Source organism: Musca autumnalis, unplaced genomic scaffold (genome assembly GCF_047663935.1).
Source record: "Musca autumnalis isolate F117 unplaced genomic scaffold, ASM4766393v1 scaffold_1, whole genome shotgun sequence".
Lineage (NCBI taxonomy): Eukaryota > Metazoa > Arthropoda > Insecta > Diptera > Muscidae > Musca > Musca autumnalis.
Window position 1 is genome coordinate 284,616,308 of NW_027411644.1, and position 24,239 is coordinate 284,640,546.

A 24,239-nucleotide genomic window follows, 5' to 3' on the forward strand; every position below is an offset into this window, starting at 1 on the left:
AAAGGAAACTAATTGTTCCATTTTACTTCATCACAATTCGTGGTGGAGGGAGGGTATAACAATTTCAGCCGGCCGAACTTAACGCCTTTCTTACATGTTTTATATTTTAATATTTTATATATATTTATATTTTATATTTAATATTTTATACTTTTTATTTCATATTTTATATTTCAAATTTTTATAGTTTATATTTTAAATTTGTTATCTTTTATATTTTATGTTTTATATTTCATATTTTATATATTTTATCGGAAATTGTATCAAAAGGCAAACCTGGAAATGTGGTTACAAATTGTAAAGTGTTACCGAAGCCATGACGAATGCAGTATGCCTTTCGATGTTTGTAGATTACAGAACCGATTTGCAATTGCAGAAAGTAAAATGAAGTTTCAACAGCTATTTCAGTATTTCGTTTACAACATAGAAATACGCATGCTAGATCGCTTTATTAAAATAAAAAAAAATATTTCGATGACGTTTTTAATTTTGCTCGGCGTTATTTTTGTTCTTACCACTGTTTCTGCTGATGGCAAGTTCAAATGTCACGATCGTTCCAAACTTTGCATGAATTTATGTTGTGATAAAAATCAATTCTATAACTTTGACGAAAAACAATGTGAGATGTTATCTGAAGATGCCAATGTTTCATGGAATAAAAAACTTGATTTGGGTCGTGACTTCTTCAGCTCTGTGGATTTGCTTAAAGAATTTGATTTCGAAGAACAAACACCGTGTAAAACATCAAAACATTTCACAAATTTTGATTATGAAATTTTAGAGACCAAAGTAAGAAAAGTGAAGATTTTAATTATCGCTTGAAATTATATAGAAATATATATCCCACATTGAAATTGTTTTTCAGTATATTTTTGGGAATTATTGTTTTGCCCCATACTTCGCCAGTGAACAGAAGCAATATGTCCTCTTACCCATTGACATAAACTGTAATGAAACTAAGGAAGTGGAAAATGCCCAGGTAGGTGAACAATGTATTATGAATGTGTAAATTTATTTAGATTATATTAATCTGAACACAAAAAATTCCGATTGAAAAGAACAAATAAACAAAGATAAAATAGAATAAATCAATTAAAAAAGGAAGTAAGTTCAGCCGGGTCGAACGGGTTAGTAACCCTCCCCTAGAAAAAACAGCCTATGAAAAAACGAAAGAAAAGAAAAACGAACCCCTCTAATGTTGACGAACCCCGTAAAAGTTTTAAGCACCATGATCTGCGAATCTGCACCTGAAATGTTCGCACTCTTTATAGAGAAGGTGCAGTTTACGCATTGGCAAATGTCCTTGAAAGGTACAAGGCCGATATTACTGCCATATATGCGCTCATGCTCCCACTGAAGAAAAGGATGAACAGACCAAAGATATATTTTACGAGCGCTTAGAAGAAACATATGACCGTTGCCCTGCCCATGACATTAAAATCATTCTAGGCGATTTTAATGCCAAAATTAGAAAGGAGAATATCTTTGGCCCAACAGTCGGGAAATTCAGTCTCCACAGTGAAACATCTGACAATGGTATGAGACTGATAGACTTTGCAGCTGCAAAAAACATGGTAGTTAGCAGTACCAGATTTAATCATCTCGATATTCATAAGGGCACCTGGCTGTCTCCAGATCAGAAAACAAGAAACCAAATTGATCATGTTGTGATAGATGGAAGACATTCATCGATCGTTCCGAGGCGCAAACATTGATTCGGACCACTACCTTGTTGCAGCAAAGGTACGCACCCGCTTAAACGTAGCAAACAAAGTACGAACAGACACAACACGAAAGTTAGACATCGGTAAGCTGCAATCACAACAGATAGCCACAGCATATTCCACTCAACTAGCCCAATTGCTTAATCAAAGCCCTCCTCATCCCGATAACATATCAGCGCAATGGCAAAGCATTGCCCACTCCATGCAAACAGCCGCAAAATCCATACTTGGATACCAGAGACCTCCACCAAGGAATCCATGGTATGATGAGGAGTGTCGTGCTGCCACCGAAGAGAAAAATGCGGCATATAAGGCTACTTTACAATCCGTAGCAACGCGTAGCGCACGAGAGAGATACAGGGAGAAAAGGAGAGAGGAGAAACGTCTTTTCCGCAGGAAAAAGAGAGAGATGGAAAAGCGGGAGTGTGAAAAAATCGAGATGTACAGGAGCCAGAATGAAGTCCGAAAATTCTACCAAAGAGTCAAGCATCAAACTGACGGCTTTGGTACAGGCACATCCTCCTGTAGAGACCAGCAAGGTAATTTGGTAACTGATACAGATAGTGTACTCAGGATATGGAAAGAACATTTTTCAAATCTGTTGGTATCCAATAGCAGCGAAGACGACGAAGATACCACAGTCCCAATCCCAGAAGATGGTATTGAATGTATACCGCCCAGCCAAGATGAGGTAAATACAGCAATAAATCGGCTGAAGAATAATAAGGCAGCAGGGGCCGATGGCTTACCAGCCGAGCTGTTCAAAACCGGAGGCGACATGCTGATAAGGTGTATTCATCAGCTAGTTAGCACCATCTGGCAGGAAGAACGAGTACCCGACGATTGGAACCTGAGTATCCTGTGCCCCGTCCACAAGAAGGGAGATAAGACTGTATGCTCTAACTATAGGGGCATAAGTCTACTCCCTATTGCCTACAAGATCGTGTCAGGGATATTGTGCGAACGACTAAAGCCAATGGTCAACGAGATTATTGGACCATACCAATGCGGCTTTAGACCTGGCAAGTCCACCATTGACCAGATATTTACCCTGCGGCAAATCCTGGAGAAGACCCAAGAGATGCAGATCGACACCTTTCACCTTTTTGTCGATCATAAAGCAGCCTTCGACAGCCCGCTGCGTTCAAAGGTATTCCAAGCCATGTCCAAATTTGGTATCCCCGCAAAGCTCATCCGGCTCTGTAAAATGACTTTACTGACACGAGGTCCTTAGTTAAAATTGGAAAGAACCTCTCCGAAGAATTTTGTACCAAAAGAGGTTTCAGACAAGGCGACAGCCTTTCGTGTGACCTATTCAACATTTTGCTGGAAAAGGTTATACGAGAGGCAAACGTCAAAAGAAATGACACAATCTACACCAATAGTCACATGTTACTTGCTTATGCTGATGATATAGACATCATGGGTCGATCAGTAAAAGAAGTAACTGATACCTTTATAAAGGTCGAAGGAGAATCTGCTAAAGTGGGTCTGGCGGTAAACGGTGAGAAGACCAAGTTGATGGTGTCGACGCGCAATGCGTCCATTGAGCTCGGACCGACTGTGGAAGTTGGTTCCTATAATATTGAGGTAGTAAAAGACTTCGTCTACCTCGGCACCTCCGTCAACACAACAAACGACATCAGTTGTGAAATAAAAAGAAGAATTGTATTGGCCAACAGATACTACTTTGGATTAAGTAAGCAGTTTAAAAACAAAGCCACATCTCGTCAAACAAAAATAACGCTCTACAAAACACTGATACTACCCGTGCTGATGTATGGCTCCGAAGTCTGGGTACTTGCGCAAGCAGACATGGCAGTGCTTGGTGTGTTTGAGAGAAAAATTCTTCGAAAGATCTACGGACCAATCTGCGTTGACGGTGAATATCGACGTCGCATGAACCACGAGCTGTATCTGCTATACAACGACATCAATATTGTTAAACGTATCGAGATGCAGCGATTGCGTTGGCTAGGCCATATCATAAGAATGAGCGATGATGAACCCGCTAAAAAGGCGTATAATTACGGACCGCTTGGCGGTGCACGCAGAATTGGCAGGCCAAGGAATAGATGGCGCAAACAAGTGGATGATGAGATGACAAGGCGCGGTATTCCAGAGTGCAAAGCAACAAATAGAGAGGAAAGGAGATCTCTTCTTAGTTCGGCCTATAGAACAAATGTTCTGTAATGGGCCAGCTAAGTAAGTAAGTAAGTACCATGAGCCAAACTTTAATCACACATATGTGGCTAGATCCATCAGAATACATATCTAAAATCGGACACACCAAAAGCGAAAATAGAACGAACTGTTATATGGAGGCTATAACAAAAAGTGAATGTTGACAATTTTTGATAGGGGCTTTTAGTAACTTTTTATAGAAAATTATTGGAAAATGTGTCTGAATAATAATACCTTAAATCTGCCGATACAGTTATATGGAGCTATACCAAAACCTGGACCTATTTCAATTAGACATTTTCAATAAAATATACACAGATATACATTAGACTGGTTTTAACTCAAAGGGAAAAATCGATGTCGGATTTTTTTAGGCGGTACCCCCTAAAGTGTTTAGTTTTGTAAAATTTTAAGATTGCCATAGTTTGTGCACAATCGGAATATGCTAACACGTACCACTGGGGCTTCAAAGTGGGGCCAATGGTGAATTTTCACGAAACTGCACTAGGGTGACGTAGGGGATGAAAGATACCAAGGAACGGTCCTGACCGGTTTTAACATGGCAAAGCCCAGAATTTATCTTGGTCCCTCTTTCATCTCAAGTGGACACTGACCTCCCCGTGGTGTCACCTGGGGAACTGTCTTTAACACCCGTTAAAGGTAGTGAGCTAACATGTGCCGCGCGTTCACCCATAAGAACGTTAAAAGCTTGGGTTTGGGCGTCGGGTTAGTAACCCTCCCCTAGAAAAAACAGCCTACTATGACAAAACGAAAGAAAAGAAAAACGAACCCCTCTAAAGTTGACGAACCCCGCAAACGTTTTAAGGACCATGATCTGCGAATCTGCACCTGGAATGTTCGCACTCTTTATAGAGAAGGTGCAGTTTACGCATTGGCAGATGTACTTGAAAAGTACAAGACCGACATTACTGCCATACAGGAAATACGATGGAATGGGAAAGGCGTCACAACAACACCTAAAGGTGACGCACTGTATTATAGCTGCCATGATACAAAGCATGAGTTTGGTTGCGGATTTGTAGTTGGTCGGAGGTTAAAACACCTGGTCTCCAGCTTCACACCAGTGAATGAAAGACTTGCTACAATTCGAATAAAAGCAAAATTTTTCAACATCAGCTTTATTTGCGCTCATGCACCCACTGAAGACAAGGACGAACAGACCAAAGATATATTTTACGAGCGCTTAGAAGATACATATGACCGTTGCCCTGTCCATGACATTAAAATCATTCTAGGCGATTTTAATGCCAAAATTGGAATATAGAATATCTTGGGCCCAACCGTCGGGAAATTCAGTCTCCACTGTGAAACATCTGACAATGGTATGAGGCTGATAGACTTTGCAGCTGCAAAAAAAATTGGTAGTTAGCAGTACCAGATTTAATCATCTCGATATTCATAAGGGCACCTGGCTGTCTCCAAATCAGAAAACAAGAAATCAAATTGATCATGTTGTGATAGATGGAAGACATTCATCGGACCACTACCTTGTTGCAGCAAAGGTACGTATCCGTCTAAACGTTGCAAATAAAGCACGAACAGACACAACGCGGAAGTTGGACATCGATAGGCAGCAAACACAACAGATAGCCACATTATATTCCACTCAACTAGCCCAATTGCTTATCGCGAGCACTCCTTGTCCCGATAACATAACAACACAATGGCAAAATATTGCCCACTCCATGCAAACTGCCGCAAAATCCAAACTTCCAGATACCTCCACAAAGGATTTCATGGTATGATCAGGAGTGTCGTGCTGCTACCGAAGAGAAAAATGCGGCATATAGAGCTACTTTACAATCAGCAGCAACGCGTAGCGCACGAGAGAGATTTCGGGAGAAAAGGAGAGAAGAGAAACGTCTTTTCCGCAAGAAAAATAGAGAAATGGAAAAGCGGAAGTGTAAAAAAATCGAGATGTACAGGAGCCAGAATGAAGTCCGAAAATTCTACCAAAGAGTGAAACATCAAACAGATGTCTTTGGTACAGGCACATCCTCCTGTAGAGACCAGCAAGGTAATCTGGTAACAGATACAGATAACGTGCTCAGGATATGGAAGGAACATTACTCCAATCTGCTGGTATCCAATAGTAGCGAAGACGATGATACCACAGATCCAATCCCAGAAGATGATATAGAATGTATACCGCCCGGCCAAGATGAGGTAAAAATAGCAATCAACCGGCTGAAGAATAATAAAGCAGCAGGAGCCGATGGCTTACCAGCCGAGCTGTTTAAAACCGGAGGCGACGCGCTGATAAGGTGTATGCATCAGCTAGTTACCACCATCTGGCAGGAAGAACGCCTACCCGACGATTGGAACCTGAGCATCCTGTGCCCCGTCCACAAGAAGGGAGATAAGACTGTATGCTCTAACTATAGAGGCATAAGTCTACTCCCTATTGCCTACAACATCGTGTCAGGGATATTGTGCGAACGACTGAAGCATATGGTCAACGAGATAATTGGACCATACCAATGCGGCTTTAGATCTGGCAAGTCCACCATTGACCAGATATTTACCCTGCGGCAAATCCTGGAGAAGACCCAAGAGATGCAGATCGACACCTTTCACCTTTTTGTCGATCATAAAGCAGCCTTCGACAGCCCGCTGCGTTCAAAGTTATTCCAAGCCATGTCCGAATTTGGTATCCCCGCAAAGCTCATCCGGCTCTGTAAAATGACTTTAACTGACACGAGGTCCTTAGTTAAAATAGGAAAGAACCTCTCCGAAGACTTTGGTACCAAAAGAGGTTTCAGACAAGGAGACAGCCTTTCGTGTGATCTCTTCAACATCCTGCTGGAAAAGGTTATACGAGAGGCAAACGTCAAAAGAAGTGACACAATCTACACCAATAGCCACATGTTACTTGATTATGCTGATGATATAGACATCATGGGACTATCAGCGAAGAAAGTAACTGATGCCTTTAGGAAGGTCGAAGCAGAATCTGCGAAAGTGGGTCTGGCTGGTAAACGGCGAAAAGACCAAATTTATGGTGTTGACGCGCAAAGCGTCCATAGAGCTCGGACCAACTGTGGAAGTTGGTACCTATAATTTTGAGGTAGTTAAAGACTTCGTCTACCTCGGCACTGCCATAAACATAACAAACAACATAAGTTGTGAAATAAGAAGAATTGTATTGGCCAACAGAAGCTACTATGGTTTAAGTAAGCAGTTTAAAAACAATGCCACATCTCGTCAAACAAAAATATCGCTCTACAAAACACTGTACTAACCGTGCTTTTGTATGGCTCCGAAGCATGGGTACTTGCGCAAGCAGATAAGGCAGTGCTTGGTGTGTTTGAGAGGAAAATTCTTCGAAAGATCTACGGGCCGATTTGCGTTGACGGTGAATATCGACGTCGTATGAACCACGAGCTATATCAGCTATACAAAGACATGAATATAGTTAAACGTATCGAGATGCAGCGATTGCGTTGGCTAGGCCATATCATAAGAATGAGCGATGATGAACCCGTTAAAAAGGCGTATAAATTCGAACCGCTTGGCAGTGCACTCAGAATTGGCAGGCCAAGGAATAGATGGCGCAAACAAGTGGATGATTAGATGAAAAGGCGCGGTATTCCAGAGTGCGAAGCAACAAATAGAGAGAAATGGAGATCTTTTTTTAGTTCGGCCTATGGAACAAATGTTCTGTAATGGGCCAGCTAAGTAAGTAAGTAATATATGGGCCCATGGGAACTTTGAGGCCCCAGTGGCACGTGTTAACATATTCCGATTGTGCTCAAACTTTGGCGATCTTAAAATATAACAAAATTAAACATTTTAGGGGTATGCCGCATAAAACATCAGACATCGATTTTGTAAAACCACTCTACTATACATACATATGACACTCTTCTTAACTCAGAGTTATCTTTTTATTTTCAGGAAATATCTGTGGCTGCCTCTGGAAACAGGCACATAACTACATTCTTCACAATGATCATAAGCACAATAGTATTAGCTGTGCTGATCATGCTCATATATGGATCCATTAAGGAATTACGACAAAATATGCAAACTAAACTCTTTGTAAGCTATGGAATATCTTTAATACCAACGTTAATCATACTTATGATGTTTTTTTATCATTACATCTATCCATTTCTAAAATCAAATGATATTGGTGAGTTGTTTAAACCATTAAATAATTTTTTTTATCGTATACTAGCAGACCCCGGGCCGCGTTGCTGGTCCGTCGTAATGACGACTTTTTATTGACTTTATGCTTGACTATTCATAGGAGACGTGATCGGGTCTTTAGGCCCAAAAGAAATACCTAGATTTTAGATTAATTCGTAAATTTTCAAACCGATACATTCGTTATTATTGAAAATTGAGCGTTTTTTAATATCAAACAAACTATGCAGCCTATTTTCACCGGGAGCCATCCCTGTACATCCCTGAAAATTTCAGTGAAATCGGTTCCGTAGTTTTGCGTCCATGCTCTAGGAAGAGTGATCAAATATTCATGGAAACAATTCTCAAAGCGGCTAAGCGTTTTATTCCAGCGGCAGCGGGCAGAATTCCTCCTATGAGACCAAACTTTCTAGCCAGGGAATCCAGAGATCAGCACAACAACGCGACCAACATCGTGCCGGAAACCCAGCTGATGAGGGAATTGAGCAGCTGAGTACCAAGTTAGACGTGTTTGTTCTTAAGCACAGGTGTTGGACCATCATTACCAGTACAACACCTATTCGAAGCAGCATTGGCCTATAGTAAATAAAGAGCTTGTCTTGTTTCGAAATGAATAAAAATTTCCCTGCTATCGCCTTCGTTAACATTCAGTAGTGCGATGCCAAAAAGTGTCAGTTCTGAATTCAGACCCAAATTGTTATCAGGAGATGCAAGAATCTGAACAGAGATCTGCAATCTACTATCTCCTTCACATCCAATGATGTTGAAACGGTTATCTCCAAACCCAAACCATCCAAAGCCCTTGGTTTAGATGGCATCTCACTGCTCATGTTGTTGTTGTAACAGTGTTTTTATTTTATGTTTGCAAGTTCATTCGTCTGCTTAATCCGGCTCTGGGTCTATCCCCAGTTCTAGGAATGTGGCTGCTTCAATGGGATGTAACCACAGATCTCATGGAATATGTTTGACAGGACACTAAAAAGGTGCATTGTGTCATGCGGGTCTGTGCCGCATGTTGGACAGATGTTTTACACGGTGTCAACAATCCTAACCCTATAGAAATTTTGACGGCTTCACCATCCCGACCGTAGTTGAGCCAAAATTACTCTTGTTTGTCGTGGCAGTAGACACTCCACAGCTGCGATAGATGGGGGATGTGCACCTCAAGTACTGCCTGTTAGGGACTTGAGTACCTTGTTTCTACATCTCAGCTTGTCACAGATAGCTGCGACATGCGCGTACGATATGAACATGCTGTCGAATGTGACCCCTAGAATTTTGGGGTAGTTTATGGTCGGAATTCTGCCACCAACGACCATGACATTGAACCCTGTTCTCACTTCTGCCGTTTATGTGGTGAACAGAATGGCCGTAGATTTAGTGGCGGATATTCGCATATTCCTCGCGTGGAAAAAGATAGTACGATCGGTCAATTAGAAATTCAGCCTTTCACAGATAATATCAGGGAAGGTAGCTGACGCCAAGATCACACAATCATCCGCATACGTTATGATCTTAATACCGTCTGGAGGGGTAAACAGTTCCGGAGATATCACCCCTCCTTGAGAAACTCCATGCTTGGACTTCTTGTTCCTGAATTCCACGCACGACTGGCGTCCACACATATAATTGATTATCCAACGTTTCAAGCTTGGTCCGAGTGTTGTCTGCTCAATATCCTCAAACAACGTGGAGTGCCTACTGTCAGGCACTGCACGCTTTTGATAAGTCAAGCGCCATCATCACTGTTCTATCACATGGCGGTCTCTGGTTGACTCCTTGACAAATATGTGAGGAGATGGCGTGCAGCGCCGTTGTCGTGCTGTGCTGCTTACGGAATCCATGCTTATGATCGGTAACTAGATAGCTATTTCTGACGCTGGGGAGAGCAAAGGCCTCAAGGGTCTTTGCTACAGGCGACAAAAGGGAAATCGGCCTGTACGAGTCACTTTTGCTGGCATCCTTCCCTGGCTTCAGTAGCGGGACCATGGAGATTCCATCAGGGTCCAACGCTTTGGACGATTAAGCGTTCCTGATGGCATTCGCAACATCATGCATTGTAAACTGTGGTGGTTCATTGTCGGCAGAAAGAGATCCGATGAGACGTAATTCTCTTCTCTTCGCCCAGTCACTCCAGAGGTGCTCGACAGACTGTCGGTTGACGGCCGGTTCTATGTACCGGATTGACCCGAGAAATCATCTTCTCGGCCAGGGGCCTCCAACTCAGCAACTACTTGTTCGAGTTCGTCTTTATTTTTATTTTGGGAGCGGCATGTCCCGGAATGCCTGCTCCGGATTCTTTTGGTCCGTGCAGGGATTGAAAATAACCCCGGGCCATGGTTTTGCACCGTTTGTCAACGTCTCATCCACCATAGGTCGGTGTCAATGAGATGCAACGGGTGACGAGGATGGGTGCATTTCAGGAACTGTTCAGGCCTGACCTTCCTGAGGGAGTATTACGACAGGGTTTATATTGCTTCGTGCTGCACCAAGATGAACCCCAGTGAGTCTTCATCGTAAACATCATCGGATTATGAAACTCCCCAGCAATCTCCCCGACAGCAGTATCAGCCGCAGCCATTAACACCGCGTATTGCTGTCCCAGTTCCTGAGGATGTTGCATTCTTGCAGTTGAACTGCGATGGTCTTCGAACCAAGGATCGTACGAGAAGTGGGTGTGGAGAGCTTGCATTCCTACTGCACCAGTCTGTCCAGTACAGACCTATCTCGCCTGAGCTAGACTCTAGGGACCCATACTTGGAGTGTATGGGGGTAGCGGTAAGGTGTGGAATCTCCGAGATAGAACTGCTCAATGCGTATATCCCGCCGGTCAATAGCTGTGCCCCGCGTTATTTGCCTAACATCAGATCCCTGTTGCGAGGTGATAACCGGCTGGTCCTAGGGGACTTCAATGCGCATCATGAGTTATGGCATTCAGCTCTTGGGAATGACCAGGATTCGAGTATTTAAGCAAGGTCCTCAACTTATCGCTAGCCACCCTAATAGTTCCCGTTATCCAGTTGCGGATCATCAACACGGATTCCGGAAGCAGCACAGTACCACAACAGCACTGCACGCCATTTCCATTTGGACGAGGACTCAACCAGGACAAACCATGTCACAGAACAGTGATGGTAGCATTGGATCTGACCAAAGCATTTGATACGGTCAGCCATGCTAGGCTGTCCGAGGATATCAAGAATAGTACCCTCCGGCCTTGTCTGAAACGCTGGGTCATCAACTATTTGTGTGGTCGCCAGTCATACGTGGAATTCAGAGACAAGAAGTCCAAACCCCGTAGAGTGAAGCAGGGAGTTCCCCAAGGAGGAGTGATATCTCCGGAACTGTTTAGCCTCTACCTCTCTGCACTTCCACGCCCTCCCGACGGTATTGAGTTAATTACGTACGCGGATGAGGTTTTACGGATTACGAGGTCCCAACATCGGTAATCTTTGTGACAGGATAAATGCCTATCTCATTGATCTTGTAGAGTTTTTCCCCGCGAGGAATATGAAAATATCCACCACTAAGTCAACAGCCACACTGTTCACCACATGGACGGCGCAGATGAAGCTCCCACCACACTACAGTTATCTGCGATAAGCGGAGAAACAGGAACAAGGTCCTCAAGTCCCTAGCCGGCAGCACTTGGGGTGCAGATAAAGAAACCTTGTTAACCACATACAACGCGATAGGTCGGTCTGTGGTAAGCTATGCGGCGCCAGCGTGGTATGCTAACGTAAGTGATACGCAATGGGATAAACTACAAATTTGCCAGAATGCTGCCCTGAGAACAGCTACAGGGTGTCCCCTCATGTCTGCAGTGGACCATTTACATGAGGAGACCAAGATCCTTCCTGTGCGTCTATACAACAGGATGTTGACGATGCAGTACTTACTTGGATGCTATAGGTAAGACCACCCAAATCACCATCTGGTGGATATGCCTGAACCCCCCAGGCAAGTTAGGGAGGATTATCGAGATCTGGAGAGAGAGGTCCAAAGATATAAAAGAGAACCTCTAGATCAACGTACATACCAGGCAGGTTAAGGGGACATTCACACTGATGCGGTTGCAGAGGCTCTGGCAGCATACAGTGCGAATATCGTCCTCGACGATCATCCACCACCCGTGGCAGCAGAAGAACAACAGCTGCCAAGACAAACGAGAGTCGTGTTGGCACAACTTAGATCTGGTTGGTGCAGCCGCCTCAATTCTTACTGGGCCAAGATTGATGGCACGCGGAATATCTGCCCAGCATGTGGCACCGGTCCGCATACAACGCAACACCTGTTTAACTGCCCAGCCAAGCCGACTAACTTAACTCCACTCTCTCTTCCTATTCAGGTGGCGTCCTTTCTGAACTTGGAGCTGGAGGCAGCGCCGAATCAATAAAATAAAGATTTACATGTACTTGTAGAAGCTGCTACAACAATAACAACGCTCATTTGCTAATCCCGTCTCCTCTGCTGGGAAGTTTGCTCTTACTTGGGGTATTCGAACGGCAGGTATATGGCGTGCGGCTGCAGCAGTGATGATGTCTCGGAACGTCCTTTCCGCTACTACCTGAACATCAAAAAGATTGGGTAGTTCACTGAAGCGGTGATTGGTTAACTCTCGGCTAATGAGCTTTCCATGATTGATGAATGTACGACGTTCAGAGGTGATGAAATCGGGTGGTCTGCTATTGGACACAATTATGGGGAGATGATCTGACCCAAGGGAAATGACAGGTTGCCAGGTGACGTCATTTGTCAAACCAGGTGACACAATGGTTATATCTAGCGAACTGTGACACTCTCCTCTAATTCTGGCAAGGGCGTCCTTATTGACCGAGCCAAACGTAGAGCTATCAATCTGCTCAGCCAGCGCTGTACCCCTCTGTAGTGCGATTCTGTAACTTTTTTAAATAACGAACCGACATCGGTAGTTAACAAAAATATTCGGTTGAGTTAACGATTGTGCTATTCTGTAACTTTATGTTACCGATTGTAGAAATCGTTAACTCATACCGACGAATATCGATGGAATGAAAAATGTCAATTATTTTATTTTAATATTTATAAATGTATTTATAAATTGAAAACTTTATTTCTTCGCGACTTTAAAACAAAAAGCGCTTAAAGGAGGAACAAATGACTGCTTTTTGACGGAATGTGCCTTAGATAAGAGTCTGCCAGTATCAAGAGTATCGCCAATCCCTAAAGCGTATGTGTGTGTTTCTGGGCGACAAATGACCAATGTATAGATTTTGGTGGTTTTGTTTCAGGATATATGTACTTATGTATGTTATTACATTCCACAGAATATCGCTGCAACACAAAATACCCAGCAACATGTTTGTAGCCAGATCAGTAGTTGAATCGTGAGTGCAAGTGATACGGGACTACGTGAAAGAAATCATAATTTTTACGAGGGCATGGTGCCGCGAAGTTGGCTCTACAGATGACAGTAAAGAAGATTTTCTTAAGATGTTTTCAGTAGTTTTAAGCAATAAAAGCGAATATTCTAGGATCAAAAGTAAAAATAATCATTCCGGATCATTGGTCAGAGGGTCACTCCTTATTGTGCGTTTGATTTAAAAATAATAAAAATGGTAAATTTTTTTGGTATTTAAAGTGCAGTTTTTTTCTAATTACAAAGTTAAGGTCATATTTTGGGGTGTGTCAGGAAATTGGAACAGCGAAAAAAAAGAAGATCTAGTTTCATCATATGAAGATTGAGCTTTGAAATTTTACATGACTTAAGCTCCTTCAGTGATGTTCGTGGATCCACGTTACCGTCATTTGACTTTACATATTTAAAGGTAGTTAAAACAATACTATACACGTTTTGTCCTCAATACGGCATTAATGTCAACGGAAGTCTTCTAGAAAGCAGTATGCAATTCATTGAGTAGGTCCTTTATAACCATTGTGTTCTTCTTTGGCACGGCGGTGCCGAAGTTATTCGGCAATTTACACACATACGACCCGAATGTATAAAAAGAGCGTACGAAAGAGAGATAATGTTTTGATTTGTAGCGTGGGTGCATTAAATACACTAACACACAGTCATAAGCTGCCAATAGTTTGACTACATTCATATTTTGGGCTGTTCTCTTCTTGGCATGCTTCGCATGCTTTATAACAGTCCAATCCTTGGGTCCTTTTGAAGCTGTAGCTAATGTTTTTCTTCTTTAAGAAAATTGTGTACTTTTTAGCGTAGTCTTCATATGTATAAGTTAGCCCTCATCTATATGCCTTAGAAAAAATTGCCCAGAATAAGCGGAGTTTACCTTCTATACCCGCTATATTAACATAAATCAACTAAGAAATCAGCAAAATATTGTCATAAGGGACTGTCGTTAAGACTTAACGACTACTTTTTTTTGGTTGTTAACTTAACAATAATGTTCGGTAGTTAACGACGATATTTACCGACAAAAATCGTTAAAATTTGTATACAGAATAGCACTAACCGAAAATTATCGTTAACTACCGACATTCGTCGTTAATTCTGTCGTTACTGGTCGTTTCCGAGGGCCGAATGCCACATCAAATGATGCACATTAAAGTCCACCAAGACCAGACGATTATGACCTTCCCAAAACTTCGAAAGTGGTCCATATCGGTGTTTTCCTTAGGGTACATCCCCCAAAAAAGTTCAAAATTTATGTTTAAGTGAAATTTACGATCTTGTGGTCCTGTTTTCGACGATATCATGTTTTTCATGGACAAGTCCAGGCTTCTTCTAAGTAGTGGTCAAAAACCTCTAAGTTATATGGTGACCAGCTGAAATGACTTGATCCACTTCCAAAATGGACCATGCCGATGCATGCCTTCAGTTACCTCATCCGCAACACTTTTGAGCTTTAATCCAAATAGGTATATACTTTTGTCGGCAAGTTCGTAAGTCCAAAACGGACCACAAAATCTGAAAACCTTCTAAATACATAATTATTGGGGAAAATTATTTTTATACATTACATTAGGGTCATGACTTTTGGAATTTTTTCTCAAAAATGGTTTCCTATAGTGAAAATGGATGAGCTTTTGCCTATTAATGCCTAACATGACGTTAAATCAATTTTATTATAAAACAAGTAAAAAAGTGTCAGTCGGCTTTGCCGACAGATATATACCTTCAGCCAATGTGAAGCGAAACATTCACCTCCGGACAGAATGTATTTAGGGTCTCTTCAGAATTTGGGACATTTGAACTTGCCGACAAAAATGTGGATTAGGAATAAACTGCACTAAGACACAAATGTTGAACTTTTGTAGGGCATGTACCCTTAGGGAGGGCCGATATGGGCCATTTTAGAAGTTAAACTAAATTTTGATAAAATATTAGGAGATCCAAAGTTTGGACCAAATTGGTTGCCCCATTCAAGTGATATCGTCCTAGCATTTAGTGACACTTTTTTAAATATTGGGGAGAAGTACCGAAAGATGTGGACTGGTATTGACCATGAAACTAAATTTGGATATAATATGACGAAGACCAAATGTTGGACCAAATCGGTTGAACAGTTCGAGAGTTATCGTGCTGGTGACATAGGGGTTTTTACACCTTTCGGGCTGTTTTGCCTAGAAATATGGACTTGCCCCTTGAAAAAACTTTTACCGTCGTAATGGAGGTAGCGAATGCAAATCGCTTCAACAAAAATCAAAGTGATTCGAGAGCAGGTCTTAAACTGAACTTATCCGAAATTTTGTGTGAGAGGTACCAGAAGGAATAGACATATATAGTCCATATTCGAACCTGATCTATATCTGGTAAATATATTAGGATGTGCAAAGTATGGATTACATCGGTCACTCCCTTCAAGAGTTATCGTGCGAAAAAATTTTCCGAACATTTTTGAAGTTTTGTGGGGGAGGTACCTGAAGGAGTGGACCGATATAGCCCATCTTCGAATTTAAACTATGTTTTGATAAAATATTACGAAGGCCAAATTGTGGATAGAATTGACAGATCCGTTCGAGAGTTATCTTGCGCTCCAACCACTACACAAGGGGTCATAGGGGCTTGTTGCACCTTTCCGGCCACTTTCTCAGGAAGTATGGACTTGCCCCTGATGAAATTTGTACCGTCGAAAGGGGGGCAGTGAATACAAAGCGATTCGAAAGCAGGTCCTAAACTGAACTTATTCGAAATTTTGTGTGGGAGGTACCCGAAGGAGTGGGCCGATTGAGTTCATATTGGACCCTCATCTAAGTCCGGTAGAAATTTCACAATGTGCAAAGTATGGACCAAATCGGTTACTCCCTTCAAGAGTTATGGTGCCCACAAATTTTCTGAACATTTTGGAACTTTTGTAGGGGAGGTACCGCAAGGAGTGGACCGATATAGCTCATCTTATTACGAAAGCCAACATTTGAGCCGAATCGGTTCATCCGTTCGAGAGTTATCGTGCGCACCAGCCAGCCAGACAGACAGACGGACGGACATTGCTCAATCGACTCCAAATTGTCTGAAACACATTTCGTCCAAACATACTTGGGGTCTAAAACCATTATTTCGATGAGGCACATTTTGCCCGTATGAATGTGTATATACCCTTTCTAGCCTAAAGGCTGAGGGTATAAAAAGGTTCCGCACAAACCACTTTGAAAAAATACTATGAAATGAAAAAAAAAATCTCACAAAATTATTTCCCTGTAGCGCGAATGAATGACCTTTTGCCTAATAATGACTATATAATTGTTCCACAAACATCCCATACGGTACAAGGGCGACTTCTCTTATATCAATGAGTGCACCCCGATTCATATTAGCTCAATGATATGGGACCTACTGTTTATCGCCGAGTCCGAGTCTTAAGACACCACTTTGTAGAGAAGTTTTACATGGCTGAAATACTCAGGAAATGTCGCCAACATTGCTGAGGGGTATTTTGCCACCGTTGAAAATTTTGATGTTGACTGGCCCGGGAATCGACCCCACGACCTTCAGCGTGCAAAGCAGGTGTGCATACCATTGCACCACGCCCCGCCTATTAATTAATGACTAAAATAACTTTTATTCCATTTAAATGTTGAAAAATGTCCCGCACAAACCACTTTTAGTTTTTATGATATATGACATAAAGTTATACATAATATAAATGATATGTATATACGTAAGAATATGAGGATGCAATTAGTGAGAAACAAACAGTTATGTCATTTTGGTTATGTTGTGTGCCCCTATACCTTGATTTCAGCTTACAATGACTTCAACAAATTGTCCAAAGTTCTGAAAAATAAAAACTTTAAAAGCCTTTTTTTGGGTGGAATTGAATCACTTTATAATTAAGATTTTATGTAATCTTAGGTGAAAACTCATCAAAATATCATACAGCGATACAAGGTTGTATAAAAGTCATAACCCTAGTATACAAATCTCTGTCGGCAAAGTCGACCGATACCTTCTTATTTGGTAAATCTATTTTTGGTAAAATTATAATTGTCTTTTTTAGCGATTATTAATGGCATAAACTTGTACTTCGGCATAGCCAGTATGCTTTGGACCAATGTTATTTGCTACGAAATGAGACGTAATGCGAAAAAATTGAATCCTCGGCACGATTTAAGAGAAATTTGGAAACGTTTTCTATGGTATTCTGTGTTTGTTTGGGGTCTAGCATTGGCATTGTTGCCACTAATTTCGTACTCTATTCACAACGATATAATATATGCACATGGTAAATAGTTTTTAGCAATAATAATCGATATGTCATTGATTTTTTTTTCTTTGTTCAGTTTTTACAATTATTTTTCTGACATTAAGTTTTATAATTTTTTGCTTGCTTACATTTGAGATCCTTAGAAGTAGATTTCAAGCTGCAAAATTTGAAACTGGAAGTTACAAAATAATGAAAAAGTAAGTATATATGTACATATGTGCAATCAAAACCACTATATGTGTAAATTGTTATTCATATTTGTGTGCCATTTTCCATACTTTGTCCCAATTTACATTGGGCGAGTTTACTTGCGGCAATTGTCATTTTGTAGGAGAGAGAGGTGAGGCATATGGTAACCCTTTGCCTCTCAGCACCCTCTCTCACCTACAAACTGACAATTGCCGCATGTAAACTCGCCTAATGTAAATTGGGACTTTGACTTCCTTTCCTGACTACTAAATACCTTTCCTCTTTAGTTTTGCTTTTTGTTTTCTGATATTTCTACGTCTAGCAGCCATGATGGGGCTGTCACAGATTGGCCACTACCTTGCAACTATTGTTAGTGTACAGGCGACTCCATTCGTAAGGAAAATATATTATATAATGGGTACTGTCTATTTGATCGATGCTATTTTGATTTTTATACTATTTGTATTCAAACAAAATGTTTTGAATATTCTAAAATCAAAGTAAGTAACTAAGGGGATAAATCTTTTAATAAACAAAATCTAACATTGGTATTTAACACTTTCAGATTTGTTTGTTCTTGTTGTCGTCGTCGTTCAAAAGAAATCGTTGCCAACCATGAATTTGCTACCTTGCCGGTATAAAAAAAGCGTACAGTAAATGTGTACAAAATTATGTACTTTGAAAAAAAAAATAAATGTCTTAATGAGTACATCATACCTGAAAATAATAAAGAGATATTTTTAATTATTTCCAGATATTTTTAAATATTTTATTACTACCTTACCTCTTTTTAGTGGTTTGTATTATGTGTTCACAGAAAAAAATGTATTGAATAAGATTTCTTCAATTCAAATATTATTACCAACAACCAGCCTATCACAATGTCAAATCGAATCAATATTTGGAATTAGTCTCCAAAGCGACAACGAAAGCGATGAGACGGAGTAACGCAGACAGACATGTGAAAGGGTTTAAGCTGAAAATAGATAAGAAAATTTAAATCTTTTAAAATATATCATCCAATTGGCTCAAGTTACATTTATAACATTTGTATTGTATTGTAGAACTGACAAATAATACAGCAAAAGGCCTGAGTGGACAGAAGACCAGTTGAAGTCATGCTTACAAGAAGCTATTTTAACACAAGCCTAGAAGTGAACTTAAAGGGAATTTAAGGAGTTTTCTGAAGGAATGGGCCGACATAAACCATATTGGAACTTAATCTATGTTGGGATAGTTAGCGTCTCCACCAGTTGATCACGGTAGGGTAATTATGTCAGGAAGTATGGACTTGTCCACATAAACAGGATCACAAAGAGTATATTCGGTAAAAATATCAAGGCGATCATCTAATAGAAAAATTATTCAAAGGAATTTTGGACAATATCATCTTCAAAATTGATTTAAGTTTAAGAGAAATATTGCGAGGTTAGACCAATGTCAGTCACTCCTTTCGTTAGTTGTCATGTCCATCAGTAATGTTAGTTAGTCACCGTAGGGTTTTTTATTATTTTTTTTTTTTTTTTTTTTTTGAGCCATTATATCACGAAGCACTGACTTGCCTCCAAGCGCAAGACCTTCTGTTATACGTTTCGAAGAAATTTTACGATATGCAAAGTTTCTGCCAAATGGGATATTTAGCTCGAAAGTTATAGTGCTCAACCTTAATGACAGTTGGTTGGTCATTATCTCACGAAAAACATTATATCGCTGAAAAAGGTCCGCAAGCAGTTTTTCGGTAAAAAAAAATTCAAAACAATCCACGAACAGCCCTCCAACTGCACTTAAGGTGGAGGGAGGTGTTTTTCGATACAGAACCTGATGCACGTTTTGGAACTGCCCCCCTATTCAGTAACTTTTAAAAAACTTTACTCATTGTTTATTTTACAACAATTCCATTTGATTGTTTTGTAGTTGTTACAAAAACAAAAGAAATTTTAACAACTTTTCAACCGATAAAAATTGCAGAATAGGTCTTCTGATATACGTTTGGATGAAATTTTAGAAAGTCCAAACTTTCGGCCAAAGTTTCGGCCAAATCGTGATCATCAGCTGTTGTTGTTGTAGCGACACAAATACCTTCTTACTTGCTTACTAAGCTGGCCCATTACAGAACATTTGTTCCATAGGCCGAACTAAGAAAAGATCTCAATTTCCCTCTATTTGTGGCTTCGCACTCTGGAATACCGCGCCTTTTCATCTCTTCATCCACTTGTTTGCGCCATCTATTCTTTGGCCTGACGATTCTGCGTGCATCGCCAAGCGGTCCGTATTTATACGCCTTTTTAGGGTTCATCATCGCTCATTCTTATGATATGGCCTAGCCAACGCAATCGCTGTATCTCGATACGTTTAACAATATTGATGTCGTTGTATAGCAGATACGACTCGTGGTTCATGCGACGTTGATATTCACCGTCAACGCAGATTGGTCCGTAGATCTTTCGAAAAAAATTTCTCTCAAACACACCAAGCACTGCCATGTCTGCTTGCGCAAGTACCCAGGCTTCGGAGCCATACATCAGCACGGGTAGTATCAGTGTTTTGTAGAGCGTTATTTTTGTTTGACGAGATGTGGCTTTGTTTTGAAATTGCTTACTTAAACCAAAGTAGCATCTGTTGGCCAATACAATTCTTCTTTTTATTTCACAACTTATGTCTTTTGTTGTGTTTACGGAGGTGTTGCGGTAGACGAAGTCTTTTACTACCTCAAAATTATAGGAACCAACTTTCACAGTTGGTCCGAGCTTAATGGACACATTGCACGTCGACACCATTAACTTGGCCTTCTCACCGTTTACCGCCAGACCCACTTTAGCAGATTCTCCTTCGACCTTCATAAAGGTATCGGTTAATTCTTTTACTGATCGTCCCATGATGTCTATATCATCAGCATAAGCAAGTAACATGTGGCTATTGGTGTAGATTGTGCCACTTCTTTTGACGTTTGCCTCTCGTATAACCTTTTCCAGCAGGATGTTGAAGAGATCACACGAAAGGCTGTCTCCTTGACTGAAACCTCTTTTGGTACCAAACTCTTCGGACAGGTTCTTTCCTATTTTAACTGAGGACCTCGTGTCAGTTAAAGTCATTTTACAAAGCCGAATGAGCTTTGCGGGGATACCAAATTCAGACATGGCCTGGAATACATTTGAACTCGGCGGGCTGTCGAAGGCTGTTTTATAATCGACAAAAAGGTGATATGTGTCGATCTGCATCTCTTGGGTCTTCTTTAAGGATTTGCCGCAGGGTAAAAATCTGGTCAATGGTGGACTTGCCAGGTCTAAAGCCACATTGGTATGGTCCAATTATTTCGTTGACCATTGGCTTTAGTCGTTCGCACAATATCCCTGACACAATCTTATAGGCAATAGGGAGTAGACTTATGCCCCTATAGTTAGAGCATACAGTCTTATCTCCCTTCTTGTGGACGGGGCACAGGATGCTCAGTTTCCAATCGTCGGGTACGCGTTCTTCCTGCCAGATGGAGCTAACTAGCTGATGCATACACCTTATCAGCGTGTCGCCTCCGGTTTTAAACAGCTCGGCTGGTAGGTCATTAGCTCTTGCTGGCTTATTATTCTTCTGCCGGGTTATTGCTGTCTTTACCTCATCTTGGACCACCCGGCCAATTAAGTCAATTTTCTGACTTAATTCTGGTTCCTGTAAATCTCGATTTTTTCACACTCCCGCTTTTCCATCTCGCTCTTTTTCCTGTGGAAAAGACGTTTCTCCTCTCTCCATTTCTCCCGATATCTCTCTCGTGCGCTACGCGTTGCGGATTGTAAGGTAGCCACATTTTTTCTTCGGTAGCAGCACGACACTCCTGGTCATATCACGAATTCCTTGGTGTAGGTCTATGGTATCAAGTACTGATTTTGTGGCTGTTTGCATGGATTGGGCAGTGTTATGCCATTGCGCTGACATGTTATCGGGATGAGGAGTGCTTTGATAAAGCAATTGGGCTAGTTGAGTGGAATATGCTGCGGCTATCTGTTGTGTTTGCAGCTTACCGATGTCTAACTTTCGTGTTGTGTCTGTTCGTACTTTGTTTGCTACGTTTAACCGGGTGCGTACCTTTGCTGCAACAAGGTAGTGGTCAGAGTTTATGTTTGCTCCTCGGAACAAACGCACATCCAACACGCTCGATGAATGTCTTCCATCTATCACAACGTGATAAATTTGATTTCTTGTTTTTTGATCTGGAGACAGCCAGATGCGCTTATGGATGTCGAGATGTTGAAATCTGGTGCTGCTAACTACCATGTTTTTTTGCCGCTGCGAAGTCTATCAGCCTCACACAATTGTCAGATGTTTCACTGTGGAGACTAAATTTTCCGACTGTTGGTCCAAAGATATTTTCCTTTCCAATTTTGGCATTAAAATCGCCTAGAATAATTTTAATGTCATGGGCAGGACAACGGTTATATGTTTCTTCTAAGCGCTCATAAAATATATCTTTGGTCAGTTCGTCCTTGTCTTCAGAGGGTGCATGAGCGCAAATAAAGAAATATGTTAAGAATTTTGCTTTTATTCGAATTGTAGCAAGTCTTTCATTCACTGGTGTGAAGCTGGAGACCAGGTGTTTTAACCTCCGACCAACTGCAAATCCGCAACCAAACTCATGCTTTGTGTCATGGCAGCTATAATACAGTGCGTCAGCTTTAGATGTTGTTGTGACGCCTTTCCCATTCCATCGTATTTCCTGTATAGCAGTAATGTCGGCCTTTTACTTTTCAAGTACATCTGCCAATGCGTAAACTGCACCTTCTTTGTAAAGAGTGCGAACATTCCAGGTGCAGATTCTCAGATCATTGTCCTTAAAACGTTTTCGGGGGTCGTCAACTATAGAGGGATTTGTTTTTCTGTTCTTTCGTTTTTTCATAGTATGCTGCTTTTTTCTAGGGCAGGGTTACTAACCCGGCGCCCAAACCCAAGTTTTTAGCACATTTTAGCTCACTACCTTTAACGGGTGTGAAAGGCAGCTATCCCAGGTGACACCACGGGAGGTCAGAGTCCACTTGAGATGAAAGAGGGACCGAGATAAATCCTGGACTTTGTCATGTTAAAGGCGGTCAGGACCGTTACTTGGTATTTTTCATCCCCTACGTCACTTACAAATACCATCATTCGTGTATTATTTCAGTTATCAGTTATCTGCGTCCATAAAGAATTAGGAGACAGGTGAGTGGGGTTAGCTGAGCAGCTAAACAAATGCAGTGAATAGTGTGGTCCCAATCCACATGGAGGGCATGTGTTGGGGGTTCGTGGCATCAATTCGGGTCCAATATGGATTGAGGCGACTGCAACGTTCGGATCTTAACTGGTTTAAGACCCCTCGTGTTTACCTTGGCTGCTGGCGTTTTTATGTGGCATATAATGTGGAAGTGGTATTCAAATGCGGCATTCACACTGTATCTTTGCACTGCCTACGCACTGCACCAGTGTGAATGTTAACCAAGCCTGCCAAGATAACCTCAAGAAGTTCTCGTTTGACCCTTTGGATCTGTCTCTAGATCGTGAAGAAAACATTCGCCTCCTCATCAAAATGGTCCATTGGTGTCATGAGAAGATACCCTGTTGCAGTCTTTAGAGCGGCATGCTGGCAGGTCTGAATATTCTTTCACTACGTAGCGCTAACATTTCCATACCACATTGGGGCCGCACAGCTTGCCATAAACCGGCTCATTGCTTTGTAAGAGGTCAACATGGTTATGTTTGTCAGCACCCCAAGTACTGAGGACCTTGTTAGTGGACGGAATCAAGACACCTTGAACCAAAATGTTCAATGGGAGCCTCATTTCAGCCTTCCAAGTGGTGAACAGTGTGACAATGGATTTAGCGGCGAATATATTATTATTATTATTATTATTTATTAATAGATTGATAGTTTTACAATTTGTACAGTTTCAAATAAATATACATACATGTGTATATAATGATATTTCCAATCTATTTCTGGCATAGCGAAAAAGCTGTTTGCCATTACTTATATTGTTTACATACATTTATTACAAGTTAAATTCATTTAATATTAATGTTCTATAATTAATACAACATTTTAGGTATGAATATAGAGCTGAAAAATTCGTGCCATTTAATATACTTAATACTTCATTTAAATCAAGAGTAATTTTGTTGAAATAGTTTTTTCTGAATTCCTTAAAAATTGGACATACACCAATAAAATGAAACGTATTTTCAGGTTCATTTCTATTGCAAATTGTGCAGATACCATCACTAAGATTCGTAAATGACCTTGAATTCAAATTAAGAAGACCACCTCTAGCTTTTATAATCAGGCTTTTTGCCCGTGCAG

General features: G+C 41.1%; 1 protein-coding gene and 1 long non-coding RNA gene across 2 annotated transcripts in view; one reads left to right on the forward strand and one right to left on the reverse strand.

Moving 5' to 3' along the window:
• Window positions 1-432: 432 nt before the first annotated feature.
• On the forward strand, window positions 433-18,568 carry LOC141391326 (G-protein coupled receptor Mth2-like). The gene is made up of 7 exons (XM_073964238.1): window positions 433-789; window positions 866-979; window positions 7,827-8,064; window positions 17,525-17,749; window positions 17,808-17,928; window positions 18,208-18,420; window positions 18,486-18,568. The coding sequence occupies exons 1-7, from the start codon at window positions 436-438 to the stop codon at window positions 18,559-18,561; spliced, it is 1,341 nt and encodes a 446-aa protein (XP_073820339.1). The 5' UTR covers window positions 433-435; the 3' UTR covers window positions 18,562-18,568.
• Window positions 18,569-18,710: 142 nt separating this feature from the next.
• Window positions 18,711-24,239, reverse strand: part of LOC141389664 (uncharacterized) — a 68,680-nt gene continuing 63,151 nt past the window's right edge. Inside the window, exon 4 of the long non-coding RNA XR_012409136.1 lies at window positions 18,711-18,896. This is a non-coding gene — a long non-coding RNA (uncharacterized lncRNA). The remainder of the gene's footprint in view (window positions 18,897-24,239) is intronic.

What these genes read in the sequence shown, in the direction of transcription:
- LOC141391326 (XM_073964238.1), top strand. Translation starts at nt 436, where the DNA reads ATGCTAGATCGCTTTATTAAAATAAAAAAAAATATTTCGATGACGTTT. An exon ending in TCTAAAATCAAATGATATTG is followed by an intron (nt 8,065 to 17,524) that starts GTGAGTTGTTTA and finishes TGTCTTTTTTAG; the next exon opens with CGATTATTAATGGCATAAAC. An exon ending in AGTTACAAAATAATGAAAAA is followed by an intron (nt 17,929 to 18,207) that starts GTAAGTATATAT and finishes TTTCCTCTTTAG; the next exon opens with TTTTGCTTTTTGTTTTCTGA.